The sequence below is a fragment of the Penicillium cataractarum genome (assembly GCF_028827025.1).
Source record: "Penicillium cataractarum strain IBT 29864 chromosome Unknown utg000001l, whole genome shotgun sequence".
Classification (NCBI taxonomy): Eukaryota; Fungi; Ascomycota; class Eurotiomycetes; order Eurotiales; family Aspergillaceae; genus Penicillium; species Penicillium cataractarum.
The window spans coordinates 1,102,056-1,116,167 of record NW_026622737.1 but is presented as its reverse complement, the minus strand read 5'-3'; the positions used below and the strand labels follow the sequence as shown (position 1 = coordinate 1,116,167).

Genomic DNA, 14,112 nt, shown 5'->3' with positions numbered 1-14,112 from the left:
TTACTCCATAGGTTTAATAGTTCTTTCTGGGACTAGCGCTTCTTTATCTTATAGACCTATTTAGGTCTTTCTCTTTTCCCTTTCCTTCTTCTTCTCTAGATCCATCTTCATCATCATGTCTAGATAGAGATAATCGATTCAGATCTCCTTTTCCTGCTTCCTTGCGCTGGTGTCGATGATACTATCAAGAAATATATTTATAGTTTTCTTCTCTCACTCGATATCTCTTAAGTTGCTTTATATTATTAGCTATACACTCTTAGGATTCTTCGTCCTATATTACTCTTATATAATTTAGTTTTACTAATTGGCTGCTACTTTTGGCGTCAGTCGACGTCGGCCGTCGCTTGGTAACACGTGATCTCGATATTTCGACACGCCTCTATCCCGCTACCACCACGCACCGGCCAGATCCACTCGTATAGCCCGAGCTTTAGTGATTAATTCTATTTAGAGACTCCTCATCTACAACCCTCCCTCGCCCCATTTTTGACCACGCAGTAGCCGCATGATAACACCCTTTTACCTTCGGTGTTACCCACTCATAGCCCTTGAAGAACCACGCAAATACGTGCTTAATCGCCTGTGCAAACATGTCCAACACAACCTCCACATACGTATCCGGAACGAGCTTCAATACCGCCGCCCACGGAACACAAAACACTGCAAACCCAAGTGAGACCCCCCACTGCCAACCAGAAAGCCTAGTTACACCAAATGCCGTGCCGCTGACAAAAATAATCAATATCTGACCGCCGATCATAACGAGGTTAATCACGAGGAACCATTTATTCTTGTGTATGCCCTCGAATATGTTGAATTTGTTGTCGAGCCGCCGACAGTTGAACTCGTTGAAGATTTGCATCCAGACAAAGGTGTTGAAAATCATTGTGTTTAGCTCGAGCATCTCGGCTTCGTCGGATTTGTCGAAGTAGAAGAGCGAGTGGCCGGCGAAGTACAGCGTAAAACAGGTGGCAAGCTTGTAAATGGACTGGCCGAGAATCATCTTCCACATTATCACAGTGAAGAGAGGGGCACTGCGGGGAGTTGGAGGACGACTGAGGACGTCGGGTGTTGGAGGATCGGTTGCCCTTTCTTGGTTAGTTCATTAACATCCCAATTGAAGATGACAGGGGCGTACAGAGCTAGTGCGGCGAACGTATCCATGATGAGATTCAGCCAAAGCAGTTGCACGGCTTTGAACACGCTCTCGTTCTTGCTACTGTAGATCGCCGTCACAACTGTAAGAACGACGGCGGTTATATTGACCGTGATTTGGAACTGTCTAGTCAGCATTTATCCTGATATTTCAATTGTACATGGACGCTTACCTGTAAAAACTTGGCCACAGCATCATTCACAGCCCTTCCCCATGCAATTGCTGTAATAATAGAGCTGAAGTTATCATCTAGAAGAATGATCGAGCTCGCCTCCCTAGCAACTTCAGTCCCACTTAGTCCCATCGAGAATCCCACGTCCGCAGCTTTCAGCGCCGGGCCGTCATTCGTCCCGTCCCCAGTCACAGCGACGATCTCCCCAAGGCGCTTAAGCTGTTTTACTAGAAGCTCCTTGTCATCCGGGGAGGATCGCGCGAGAACTTGCAATTTTGGGATGACAATAGTCAGCTCATTCTCTCCTAGCTTCCGCAGTTCAGGCCCCTCCATCGCGATGCCGTCATTCGTCTTGATACCGCATGCTTCGGCAATTGCGAGTGCCGTGTGTATGTTGTCGCCTGTGCTTGTCAAAGCCTGCACGGCCATACCCTGTAAAAATCAGAGAACGAACCTGTAACCATTTTAACTTGAATTCCAGCCGCACGGCACGTCTGAATTGCTTCGGGGACCTCGGGTCTTAGCGGGTCGTGAATTCCGAAGGCTCCGATCCAGGTCATGTCATGGAAAAGTTCATCGAGAGTGGGCTGGTGTTTCTGAAGGGCTGATGGCCAGGTTGGGAGATCTCTATAAGCTAGTCCTATTGTTCGAAGCGAGGCTCGGGCATAGGCGTCTATCCTCCCTGATATCAAGCACCGGTCATCTGGGGAGATATCACACACAGGTAAAATCTCCCCCTCCGGGCTTGATGAGACCATTTGAGTGGAAGCAGAGAGAAGAATCTCGGATGCGCCCTTAACGAGGAATCGATATCCGAGTCCCGTTGGTCTAGCATATACCACTGCCATTGTCTTGCGTGCCGAGTCAAAGGGATAGACGTGTTCAATGTGGTTGTTTGTCCTTGTTTCAGAAAAGTTCATCCCGAGGCTCTGATGTGCGAACTGGAGAAGGGCGACCTCCGTCTTATTTCCGATGAACTTCTTATCCTCACCTTGTTGTTCTTCGAAAGCGGTTGTATTGAGTGCCAGACTATGAAGAAGTAGCTCTTCAAACGATGACGAGAACTTCTCCAAGGTCTCCGATATCGAGATAAGTAATCCAGCAGTGCTTGAAGGGATTGTACCGAAAGGCTGACTGGGGCCGAAGAATCCCGAGACTACAGACATTTTGTTTTGCGTTAAGGTCCCTGTTTTATCAGAACATACCACGGTCGCGTTGCCCATTGTCTCGCAGGCCCTTAATAGTCGAACAAGGTTATTCTCTTTCAGCATCCGGCCAGTTGCAAAAGCTAGTGCTAGAGTCACGGCAAGTGGTAGGCCCTCTAGTCATTGATTAATAACAGAAGCCACAAACGCATGGAAAACGGAAAACTCCTACCAGGAATTGCCACTACAATAACCGTGACAGTAACTATCAATATATCCATGAAGTGCTGTCCCTTTACGGCCGGCGTCTCTTCGTTCGCCGACATCTGTACCAGAAAACGGACAAACAGGACAAAGAACAACAACAAAGCGGACCTATAACGTCAGAGACGTTAGTACTACTACGTTATTCACATGGCAAGGGGGGAAGGTGATACCCAAGCCCAAACCACCCAATCCAACTCGCTAACCGCGCAAGCTTCACCTGCAACGGTGTCGGATCTGTCTCGGTCCCTAGAGAGACCATGATTCGGCCATACGTTGAATGTGGCCCGACACTGGTAACCAGGTACGTCCCTATACCCTCGAGAATGTTGCTCCCAGATATGATGAAGGGGTCAATATCATGCTCTGACCCACTAGTTGCCCGACTGTCCCAAGCTTTGAACCCACTACACTTCTCGACATGATCGGACTCGCCTGTGGCAAGGGACTCGTCACATTTGATCTCCTGGCTTGTTATTACAATTCCATCCGCAGGAGCTGCGTCACCCGCTTCTAGACACACGACATCGCCAACAGTGAGATCACTGATGCGCATCCGAATCGTCTTCCCGGAGCGGATAGCCTTAACTTCGCGGTCAAGTTTCTAGCAGAAAATGTTATTCCAATTTACATCACTATTTGGGTATGGTGAAATACTAACGCGCTCGTTCAACTTCCCGAATTGCCTCTGTTTCTGCCAATCATTCCCCGCTGTTACAGAAACCACAATCAGGATAGCAACGCAGACTGCCACCCCCTCGACCCAGTCCACCTGCGACTGCCCGGACACAGCTTCATATATACCCAGGGATAGCGACACAATCGCGGCGATGGTAAGCAGGATAATGAGTTTATCGTTGTATGCATCCCAAAGAAGTTTAAAAAACGTTTTGTGCGACGCTTGAGGGAGTGCATTCGTGCCGAAGACCCGATATCGTTCCGCGATTTGAGATACAATCTGAGCGGTTTCAACCGGTGGAATTAAATATTTTGATGAGTGCGATAGGGTCCCATTCGTCTGTGAGGAGGCAACCTGTCTCGCTTCATTGAAGGTTGTATACCGAGCTAGGATCCTTTCATCTGCCGATAACCCAGCGCTAAGATCTGTTTGCAGTCCATATTCTAGACCATGCAGACCACCCAAGGCGTAGAAAGCGGCAAGGGACTTCGGGTTGAACAGTTTGTTCAACTGGCCCGGGGAGAAGGCAAACTTGTTATCGGGGACGCAAAAGTCCGCTTCAAAGCGAGGTTCCGCAGTGAGAGCGTCAGACCAGGATTCGCTTTTGTCTTTGGCTGACATTGACGCTATGAGGATGTACAATATTTATGCATGGAGTCGCTTATAGGTTCTTTATCGACTTACCTTCGATGAAACAAGGAGTTGAGCTATATATTGGATCAACCTCGATATATTGCCTAGTTCATCGGTTTCCGTAATCAGGATCGAGGCTGTGTCAAATTCCGCATGACCTGGAAATCCCCCAAAACCAATACCACCATGGCAGCATATTGGACAATAATGGATGTGCCTAGAAAGCCAGCAGTAGACCCCATCAGATCAGATAGGTTGTGTCATTTTTCATGACGACTTGATCGGATATGTTTTCGGGCCCTTTGCACTGCCTCGCTTGGCATCCAGCTGCTAGCGTTCCACGGTTGAAGTGGCAATATAGAACGTGGGTTTGCCAGTGGAATGTGTGGATATGAGAGAGTCAGCCTTTGGAACAGGTACGATTAAGGTTTATCCCGAGAGGCGTAGCAAGTTCTAGTTCTATCAGACTATGTTCTCGGGTTTGATCTATGCAGCGTCTACAACGCCCTATTGTAATTTTATTTTTTCCCTTTCTCGCGAACAAAATAAAGGCAGGCTTAACTATAGAAGCACGTGACCGTATCGAGTAACGTAATTCCCGGCCGACCGAGACCCTCTCCCCCATCAGAATACTTCAAAAACGATTATCTCAACCAACTCCTATTAATTCAACTAAATATAGCGATTTTTACATACATTGATCCTGTGACCAATTTCCCTGCACCCACTACATCCAGGCGGGGCCCTAGCTACTGGCCTAGTTAGCTAACTGGGTAATTCAAACTCGATATGCGAATCTACCCTATCATCTTCCTCTAGCTAGTTTAGCTGCTTGGCTAGCTATATAGCCTCTTTAATAGTTAAACCCTCTACGTAGGGTATCCTTCTAGTTAACCGATTACGTTTTTTAATTATCTTCTTATTTACTACACGTAAATTCGCGTTATCCTCTACGAGTAATATAGTATTATAAAGCGAGAGATAGTAGCCCTTAATAAGTTAATCTAAGATAGCTTTCGATAGACTTGGAGGGCTATTTAATCGTTACTTTAGTAGATCTTTTAGTATTAAAGCTTATTTAAATAGCTAAGTAACGGTTCTAGGCGTTTTTAGTATAAATTAGCTAGATCTACTACTTAGCCGGTTACTTAGAGGCAACGGAGTTCGTAGAGAGATATTAAGCTTATTAAGTACTCTCTTAGTATCTAATAGTACTAGACTACTAGCTAAGAAGCTATTTTTAATAGTAAGATTAGTTAATTAGAAGGCTTCTAGCTATACGTACTAGTAATCTACTAAGAAATCGTACTTATCGATATAGTTATGTCCTCTACGCGTAAGATCGCTAATAAAGTAACTATATACGCGCTTAATCACTATAAAATATCTAATATCTAGTAGTTATATAAATAAGCCAGGGTATGATTAGCGTATAGGAAGCTTGTGGGTATACTTAACCTTTGTGTATAGCTATATAATATAGCTATATAGGATAGGATAGGTAGGTAGGATAGGTAGGGTAGGTAGGTAGTAGATAGTGTAGGTAGATAGGTGAAATAGATACCTAAATAGGTAAGTGAAGTAGTAGGCAGATGGAAAGAATAAATTAAGACTTAGAATTCAAAACTATTTAAGAGGGATTCTTAGTCCTTGTTATAATTTAAAAGACGGGATAGTCTGGCAGATTCATCTAGTTCTACTAGATTCTATATAACCTAGTTCTAATATTATATTAATCATATAATACCTAGTCTTGATATCATAGGTATCTAGTAGATTCTATATAATCTAGTCTTGATATTATAAACATCTAGAGATTTCTAGTAGATTCTATAAGACCTAGAAGATCCTATATATTCTAGAAGTGCTCTGGAAGTCTTATTTAGACTGGTCCTTATAGGGTGATTTCTATCTGTATTAATAAGTAGGAAGGAAGCTAGACCGATTATCGCTAAATTTATATTAAACGCGGGTCTTCTTAGCTAGTTTCTCGAGGTTAATCCTCTAGTAACTAGTCTTAAGGGGCCCGAAGAAGATCGAGACGAAGCCGCTACCGACTAAGGCGAAAGAGAAGAAGGAGACGATCGCTAATCTCTTAGTTTCGCCTTACCTAATAACGAAGAACCCCTTACCTAGGGATAGTAGGAGTAGGATCCCGATAACTCTTATAACTTAAGGGCTAGTGCCAGGTCCACTAGTCCTCCTTAACTTCTATTATATATATAATAGCGGCTAGGGCCGATGTTATGATATCCTGATATTGAGGTTATTCGCAGACTGATGCCCCAGGCCGCACGAGGCCCGGGCGTTCTGCCAAGAGGGTGCCGACCCGGCGGTCAGTCGACAGCTCCTCGGTGGCGTATCTAAAGGGCTACCCTATCGGTAGGCCACGTTGGCTGGTTACACAACCTTTCAGCTCATGCACGCTCATACCGTGGTTACCCCTCTTCTAGTTCCCTGTTTTGTATGAGAGACTGTATATAAATTTGGGACCTTGAGGAGTAGGTTCAGACTCCTCAAGAAACAGTCTTGCCACGAATTTCACTAGGTGCTTCCAACCTTACCTGATCAACAGGTTTTCTACCCTGCAAGTAGTTATCTTTACAATTCTGTTTCTTCCTCTTTGATCACCTAAGGAAGGATGTCACCTCGAACTCGTTCGACGCCCGCCGGCGAAACAGAGCCGAATCTCCCACGGACTATCGAAGATTCGCAGACTGTTATCGAGGGAACCCCTTCTAACGAGGACGTTGACGCAGCGCTCGCGGCGATTCAGGAACGCGTTAGAAAGCTCCAAAAATCAAGGAGCTTAACGAGTAAGCTACGAACCTCATGTCAGCCCTCGGCGAATCTATGCCGGATACCCACCGAGGACAAAGCGAATCTCCTGATTGGCACAAGGAAATCAAATTCGAAAACGTGCCAACCTTCGAACTCGAATACAACCTTTAGAAGCGGCATGAGTGGCTCCTCGACCTACAACAGATGTTCGTAGGAGCCCCAAAGAAATACTATAGCGACGAAAGAAAGATCATCGGCGCTGTATGCCATATGTGCCAAACCTATAGGCAGAGGTGGTACCGAACCTGTACCGAAAAAAGGGAGGTTAAACGCCGAAACGTCACCAATGACTGGCTCTTCTTCCAGGAGTGGACCCTAAGCCTTATCAAAAACGCGTCTAGTCTCATAATGGCTATCGCAAAGGAAAAGGAAAATATCCACCAGAGAAAGGACGAGGACCCTAGAGAGTTCCACGCCCGTCTCGATACCCTTGAGTAGTACTTTGAGAGAGCGAGTGAGAAAGAAAGGGCCCGATCCTTCTTCGTTAAACTACAACACTCCCTTCAGCTTCGAATCCAGGACCATGTACGAGAACTTCCCGAGACACGTGAGGAAGTTGTCAACACGGCAAACTATTACTGGGACCTCATGAAAACAAATTCGGACCGGGGAAACACAAACGAAACCAAGCCGAATCATCTCCGAAAGCGTAAGGCTCCTCCGGATGAACCCCAGGGACCGGAAAAGAAAACCTACAAGAACCGTCAAAACAATCGGAGACGTCAAGAGTCCTCAACGAACAACAACCTAAACCCTATCGGAAGGGATAGAAAACGCAATGTGTGCCACATCTGCGGAAGCGATACGCATTACTCTCCTGACTACCCCGACCGAAAGGACCCTAAGGAAAAGCCAAAGGTCCAGATAGCAACAACCGCGGGAAACGACAGCGAGACGGAGTAGATCCCCATTCTTCGTCTCAAAAGCCTACCGTGGGGACCAGAACTCGTTTCTATATACCGATTACCATCCGAAACACTCTCGAAACCCATGCGGATCTTGACAGTGGAGCTGAAGTTGACCTCGTTAGCTTCGAATTCGTCAGGAAGTATAGGCTCCAGCCAGCAAAGCTTACCGAACCGATAATCCGCGCAATTAACCGACGAAACACTCCGACATATAGTGTGTGGTCAGTCCCCCTAAAGGCTACCGATTCTCGAGGGATTACCCGCCGATTCACACGCCCTTATATCGCTATTAATCGCGACCCCCGCCTTACTGGTAGTCCAGTACTCCTCTCAATGACGACAATACACGACGAGGATATATATCTCGCGGGCCGCCTTAGGCGATGGTGGTTCGGGAACGGATCCTTTGAAGTTTTAACACCGAAACGCTTCGCGAGGGCCGCACAAAGGCATGCGTACGTCTTCGCCGTGGTAAAAATGCCTAAGGAAATATGGCTGCCAGTCGATGGAAACGATACCGAACCTCCGTCGAAACCTTATCTACAATATCCCGAACTAGAACCCTTCCACGAATTCTTCTCCTCTGAAAACACACAAGCACTACCCCCTTCAAGTACACACGACCACGCCATCGACCTACTCTCCGACACCTAGGTGCCCTTTGGACCAATCTACCCACTTTCTCAGAAAGAACTTACTGAACTACGCCGTTACCTCGACGAAAACCTTAAGAATGGTCGTATCCGCGAATCAAAGAGTCCCGCCGGAGCCCCAATCCTCTTCGTTCCAAAATCGGACGGAAGTCTACGCCTTTGTGTTGACTACCGGGGACTCAACAAGGTTTCGGTGAAGAACCGGTACCCTTTACCCTTGATTTCGGAGATCCTTGACCGTCTCTCGGGTGCAAAATATTTCAGCAAGATCGATATCAAAGATGCTTACTACCGCATCCGCATAAAGGAGGGCGATGAGTGGAAGACTGCCTTCCGAACCCGATACAGCCACTACGAATACACCGTTATGCCCTTCGGCCTAACTAATGCACCCGCAACTTTCCAAAATTACATTCATACCGCCCTTCACGACGTTCTCGATATCTTTGCGGTAGCGTATCTTGACGATGTCCTTATCTTTTCGACCGACCGCCAATCCCATACAGAACACCTACACCAGGTTATCTCCCGTCTCCAAAAGGCAGGACTATATGCAAAACCTAGCAAGTGCCTCTTCTACCAGGACGAGGTCGAATTCCTTGGATTTATCATCTCTACCCAAGGCGTTTCGATGGACCCTCAGCGGGTATCCGATATCGTTTCGTGGGAGCTTCCACGAACATACCGAGATATCCAGGTCTTCCTAGGATTTTGCAACTTCTACCGGCGCTTCATCCGTAACTACTCCGAGATTGCACTTCCCCTAACGGCCTTGCTAAAGGGAAGTAAGAACGGCCGAAAACCAGGGAGTGTGAAGCTAGACCTTCGCGAAAAGCTAGCGTTCCGCCGCCTAATCGCTGCCTTCCAGTCAGCTCCCCTTCTTCGCCATTTCGACCCTTCGAGGCAAATTCGGATCGAGACCGATGCGTCAAACGGTGCGATGGCTGGGATCCTCTCCCAACCAGATGATAATGAAGTCTGGCACCCAGTGGCCTTCTGGTCGAGGAAATTCACCGAGGCAGAGGTCAACTATGGAACGCCGGATCAGGAGCTATTCGCTATCGTATACTCGTTTAAACACTGGCGACACTACCTTAAGGGAAGTACACATCCAATCGAGGTCTTTTCAGATCACTCAAACCTCCAATCCTTTATGAAGCAGCCAAAGCTAAATGGTAGACAGGCGAGATGGTGCCTATCTCTTACACCTTTTGATTTTATTATCAAACATCGCGCTAGGAAGACCAACCCTACGGATGGACCATCTAGGCGTTGGCTGCCTGAAGCCCCCAAGGTTGACCTGATTACGCCGTTGTGCCAACGAATGGCCGGCGAATCGCAGGCGACTGATCACCGCTCTGTCAGGGTCCAGTCGCTGACTGTGAGAGATCTCACTTTGGGCATCCCCTGTTTCGAAGAAAACGAGCAGGGTGATGAATCGATTGGAAGAATCGATTAGGAGGAGCTAGGCCGTTCGCGGTTAGTCCTCCCTGCGTAAGTGCAGACCGCTTGTGCTTCCGAGAAGGCCTACTCCGCTGAAGCGTGTGAGGACCTAAAGGAATTGATCGGGCGTCTTCAAGACGAAGACCTCGAGACCCAGCGCCGAAAAGCTGCCGTAGAGCAGGCGAAACGCGGTTTCATGGGCTGGAAGATCGGACACGATAAGCTCCTCCGATATAAAGACCGAGTGTATGTCCCTGCGGGGAGTAACCTACGGCAAGAGTTAGTGAGCATTCACCACGACGACCCTATTGCAGGCCATTTCGGCCGAACCAGGACCCTTGAACTGGTTAAACGTAAATATCACTGGCCGAATCTGCACCGAGACGTTATCGAATACGTGCAGAATTGCCAGGTATGTCAAGGAGTAGTAGCACGAAGGCATAAGCCCTACGGCGAATTGTAACCACTCCCTATCCCGTCTAGACCCTTCGTGGAAATTTCAATGGACTTTGTGACTGGCCTGCCACCGGTGACCCTTAACGAAAAGACTGTGGATGCAATCCTTGTTATCGTCGATAGGTTCACGAAATGGTCGCTATTCCTCCCCGTATCTACCACGATCACGGCGGGAGAACTCGCAGAACTAGTCCATAACGAGGTCGAATTACGTTTCGGCCCTCCCGACGGGATTGTTTCCGATCGAGGATCAGTTTTCACAAGCAAGTTCTGGTCAAAGCTATGTTACATTACCCAAGTGCGCCTAAGGCTTTCAACGGCGTTTCACCCCCAAACCGATGGCCAAACGGAACGCGTTAACCAAACACTTGAGCACTACCTACGATGTTTCATCGGTGACGAACAGCCTAGCTAGCCAAAGCTGCTCAAATCTGCCGAATTTGCGTGTAATAACGCTATCAATGCCACAACCGGTGTCTCACCCTTTCAAGCACTTCTTGGTTACTCACCAGACTTCCGTCAACGAATCGAGGACGATCCGGCATTGAGGGAGGTACCCGCGGTATCCGCACGAGTAGAGAAGCTTGAAAAACTCCGCATAAAGCTGAAGACCCACTAGCGAAATGCAGTCGAAACTATAGCGAAACACTATAATAAGAATCACAAACCCCTGACACTGAAGAAAGGATCGCTCGTCGGCCTCTCAACAAAGAACTTGAAGCTAAAGGGAAGCAAGAAGTTAACCCCGCGCTTCATCGGGCCCTTCCGGGTTATTGAGACGATTGGTCAGCAGGCCTACCGCCTAAGTCTACCCGAACAATACAGCCGAATCCACAACGTCTTTCATATATCCCTTCTTAAACCATGGCAGAAGACCCACATTACTACTACCGAATCAATACCGTTACCACAGCTCGAGGATAGCGAAGAATACGAGGTAGAGGAGGTCCGCGATGAACGAAAGATCTCTAACGAAACCCACTTCCTCGTGAAATAGAAAGGATGGCCCTCTGAATACAACCAATGGGTATCCCACGAAGATATAGAGAACGCTACAGAAGTAATACAATCCTATAGGAAGCGACAAAAGGGGAAACGCTCTGAATTCAATACCGGAAGAAACCAGCGAAAACCCCTCGAACCGCAGACTAAAACAAGAAGATTTCCTCGCAATAAGAAACTATAAGGTCAGCCACGAAGCTAGGTTCCACCGGAAACAAGACGCGAGCGTCAAACATCAGCACCCACAGCAACAAAGCCGCCACCAAGGAACGCAACGAACCACCAGCGAAACCATAACGAAACTACCTAGCCTCGCTAGGTAAAGGAAGGGCAAAAGGCAACTCTAGATCCGCTCCAGGGACAGAGGGAAATCAATCATTATCCGCTCCTCCAACTCATCTCCGCCGATGGAGGCATTATCATCCGCATCCGAATCAAGGTCATCCTAGGCCTCGCGAACCGCCTCCGAAATGCCATCGAAAAAGGCCCGTTTTCCGATTGTCCAAGTGATGTATCCCTCGTCGCCGGGAAGCAGGCGAAGGAGTCGCTTAGAGAAGCGCTCTGCCTTCTCCCTAGCAGTATCAAAGGGACCAGGGGGCAGGACAACAGGAAGCCCAGTCCTACGGACCGCGAGAAGCGCATCGTATTCGTCTTGGGTTTGCTACCGAAACACTAGTTAGAACGCGCCGAAACCCGCGACCTATAGATCCTACCTTGATATTAGTCTTAGTCCCGGTTAACTTGTACTGCTTACGGTGAGCCTGCTCCGAAACGTCGAAGCAATGCGCCAGATCCCTCATCAATTCGGCGACCTTTCGGCGGAGCTCCGAGGGATAGGGCCAGTCCAGGAAATTATCCGGGTCGTCCGGGTCTATCTACGATGTCCAGAACAGGTCCCGGGCCCATACAAACGCGGTACTCATATCCTGACAATCCCCCAACATAGCGGTTACAGCCTGTGGAATCATTAGCCTATACCCTCAAGGAAACTTGGCGAAACCCACAGGAATACACGTCGAAGCGCGAGAGGAACACTGGCTACACGCAACCGAAGCCTTGGCGTCCTAGACACATTCGATGGAAAAGGGCCAGTCTTCACGGGGATCCCAGTCGATAATCGCGGTGCGGACACAGTGCATACACCAGAGGATCATCAGGTAGACCGGGTTATCCGCAAGGGGACGAGTCCCGGCGCGGGGTCGTCGAGGCATCGTGGGGGTTTCCAAACCAAATCGAGGGGTATTCGTTGGCGAAAAGGCGCGTGGTTATGAGGTCTTGGAAAGGGGGAGAAAGTTGGTAGAGGTGTGAAAGAGGAAGGGGAACGAGAAGGAGAGGGGGTCTCTTTGTAAACAAAGAAACGCGATATCTTTGTTTGCCCTATCCCACCAGTTACCCTTTCTGCCTATCCACCTCTGATTGGCTACTCCGCTACGTGGTTGGTTACCCCTACGTGTTGTTTACATCTTCCGTCGCTCGTGGGCGAGCGAGCCCTTAGAGGGGGGATAATTGTTATGATATCCTGATATTGAGGTTATTCGCAGACTGATGCCCCAGGCCGCACGAGGCCCGGGCGTTCTGCCAAGAGGGTGCCGACCCGGCGGTCAGTCGACAGCTCCTCGGTGGCGTATCTAAAGGGCTACCCTGTCGGTAGGCCACGTTGGCTGGTTACACAACCTTTCAGCTCATGCACGCTCATACCGTGGTTACCCCTCTTCTAGTTCCCTGTTTTGTATAAGAGACTGTATATAAATTTGGGACCTTGAGGAGTAGGTTCAGACTCCTCAAGAAACAGTCTTGCCACGAATTTCACTAGGTGCTTCCAACCTTACCTGATCAACAGGTTTTCTACCCTGCAAGTAGTTATCTTTACAGCCGACATAGTAGTTTTATATAGTACGTGGTACCTCTAGGCACTCCGTCGATACGAGATTAGGCCGACCGGGGACTTCGCGAGGGGGATATAATATTTCGTGGTAGAAGGGTACCCTAGTAATATAGGATTGAGGAGGATCAAGGATACCGACCGTGGGAGAGGGAGAGAAGAGCGTTCTGAGGTAGGAAGGATAGGGATTTAATAGAAATCGATAGATTCGACGGTTATTAATAGAGTTTAATAGATTTTAATAGATTTAGCTTATAGCGATCATTAGCGGTTAGTAGTGTTAAAGAGGAGGAAAATATTGTATAGGTAGGCACCCTACGACCAGGGAGGGGACTTAGAGACTACGGGGATTATAGCGATTTCCCTTCCTTCGTTTAGCCTATTTCCTTTATTTAGTTTAATCTATTCAGCTTATTTATTTATTTCTATTTAACGCGTTTATACTACTTCCCTTCTTATATCGGGGCGGCTAGGTAGCCTAATTTCTAAGGCCTGCCTTTACCCGCTATAGCTTAGCTAACTAGCTAGCTATATATCCTGATTCCTTAGGCCCTAGCGCGGATCTTACCGCCTGGCTGCTACTACTCGCCGATAGTTTAGTTAGCTAGTTCTGCCACTATCTTTCTTCTGTGTCTGCCGTGTTACGAACCTCAAGAGGCGCGGGGGCCGCAGTTATTTGAGGACACCAGAGAGCCAATCATCCTACGGACGCTAGGGATTAGCGTTGTCACGTGCGTTTCGGTATGCTTAGGGGGGCCCCGACAGGGCCCTAAGGTAGATACTCTGGGCGGGAGCCAGAAACGGCCTACGGCTAACCGTCACAATCAATACCCACTTACTTCATTTAACGGTTAGCGCGACGCAGGAAACGGCCG

General features: G+C 48.1%; 2 protein-coding genes across 2 annotated transcripts; one reads left to right on the top strand and one right to left on the bottom strand.

Annotated features, from left to right (window-relative positions):
• Nucleotides 1-433: 433 nt before the first annotated feature.
• Nucleotides 434-4,040, bottom strand: pmcC (putative calcium transporting ATPase (Pmc1); the record flags this gene model as incomplete). Its single annotated transcript, XM_056693312.1, has 7 exons — nt 434-1,091; nt 1,142-1,281; nt 1,332-1,763; nt 1,793-2,652; nt 2,709-2,851; nt 2,914-3,344; nt 3,402-4,040. 7 exons carry the CDS (start codon nt 4,038-4,040, stop codon nt 434-436), a joined length of 3,303 nt encoding a protein of 1,100 aa, XP_056560041.1.
• A 2,997-nt stretch (nt 4,041-7,037) lies between these two features.
• On the top strand, nt 7,038-7,796 carry N7496_000380 (uncharacterized protein; the record flags this gene model as incomplete). The annotated part of the gene is made up of 5 exons (XM_056693311.1): nt 7,038-7,094; nt 7,121-7,157; nt 7,200-7,233; nt 7,332-7,347; nt 7,401-7,796. The coding sequence occupies 5 exons, from the start codon at nt 7,038-7,040 to the stop codon at nt 7,794-7,796; spliced, it is 540 nt and encodes a 179-aa protein (XP_056560040.1).
• Between the last annotated feature and the right edge of the window lie 6,316 nt (nt 7,797-14,112).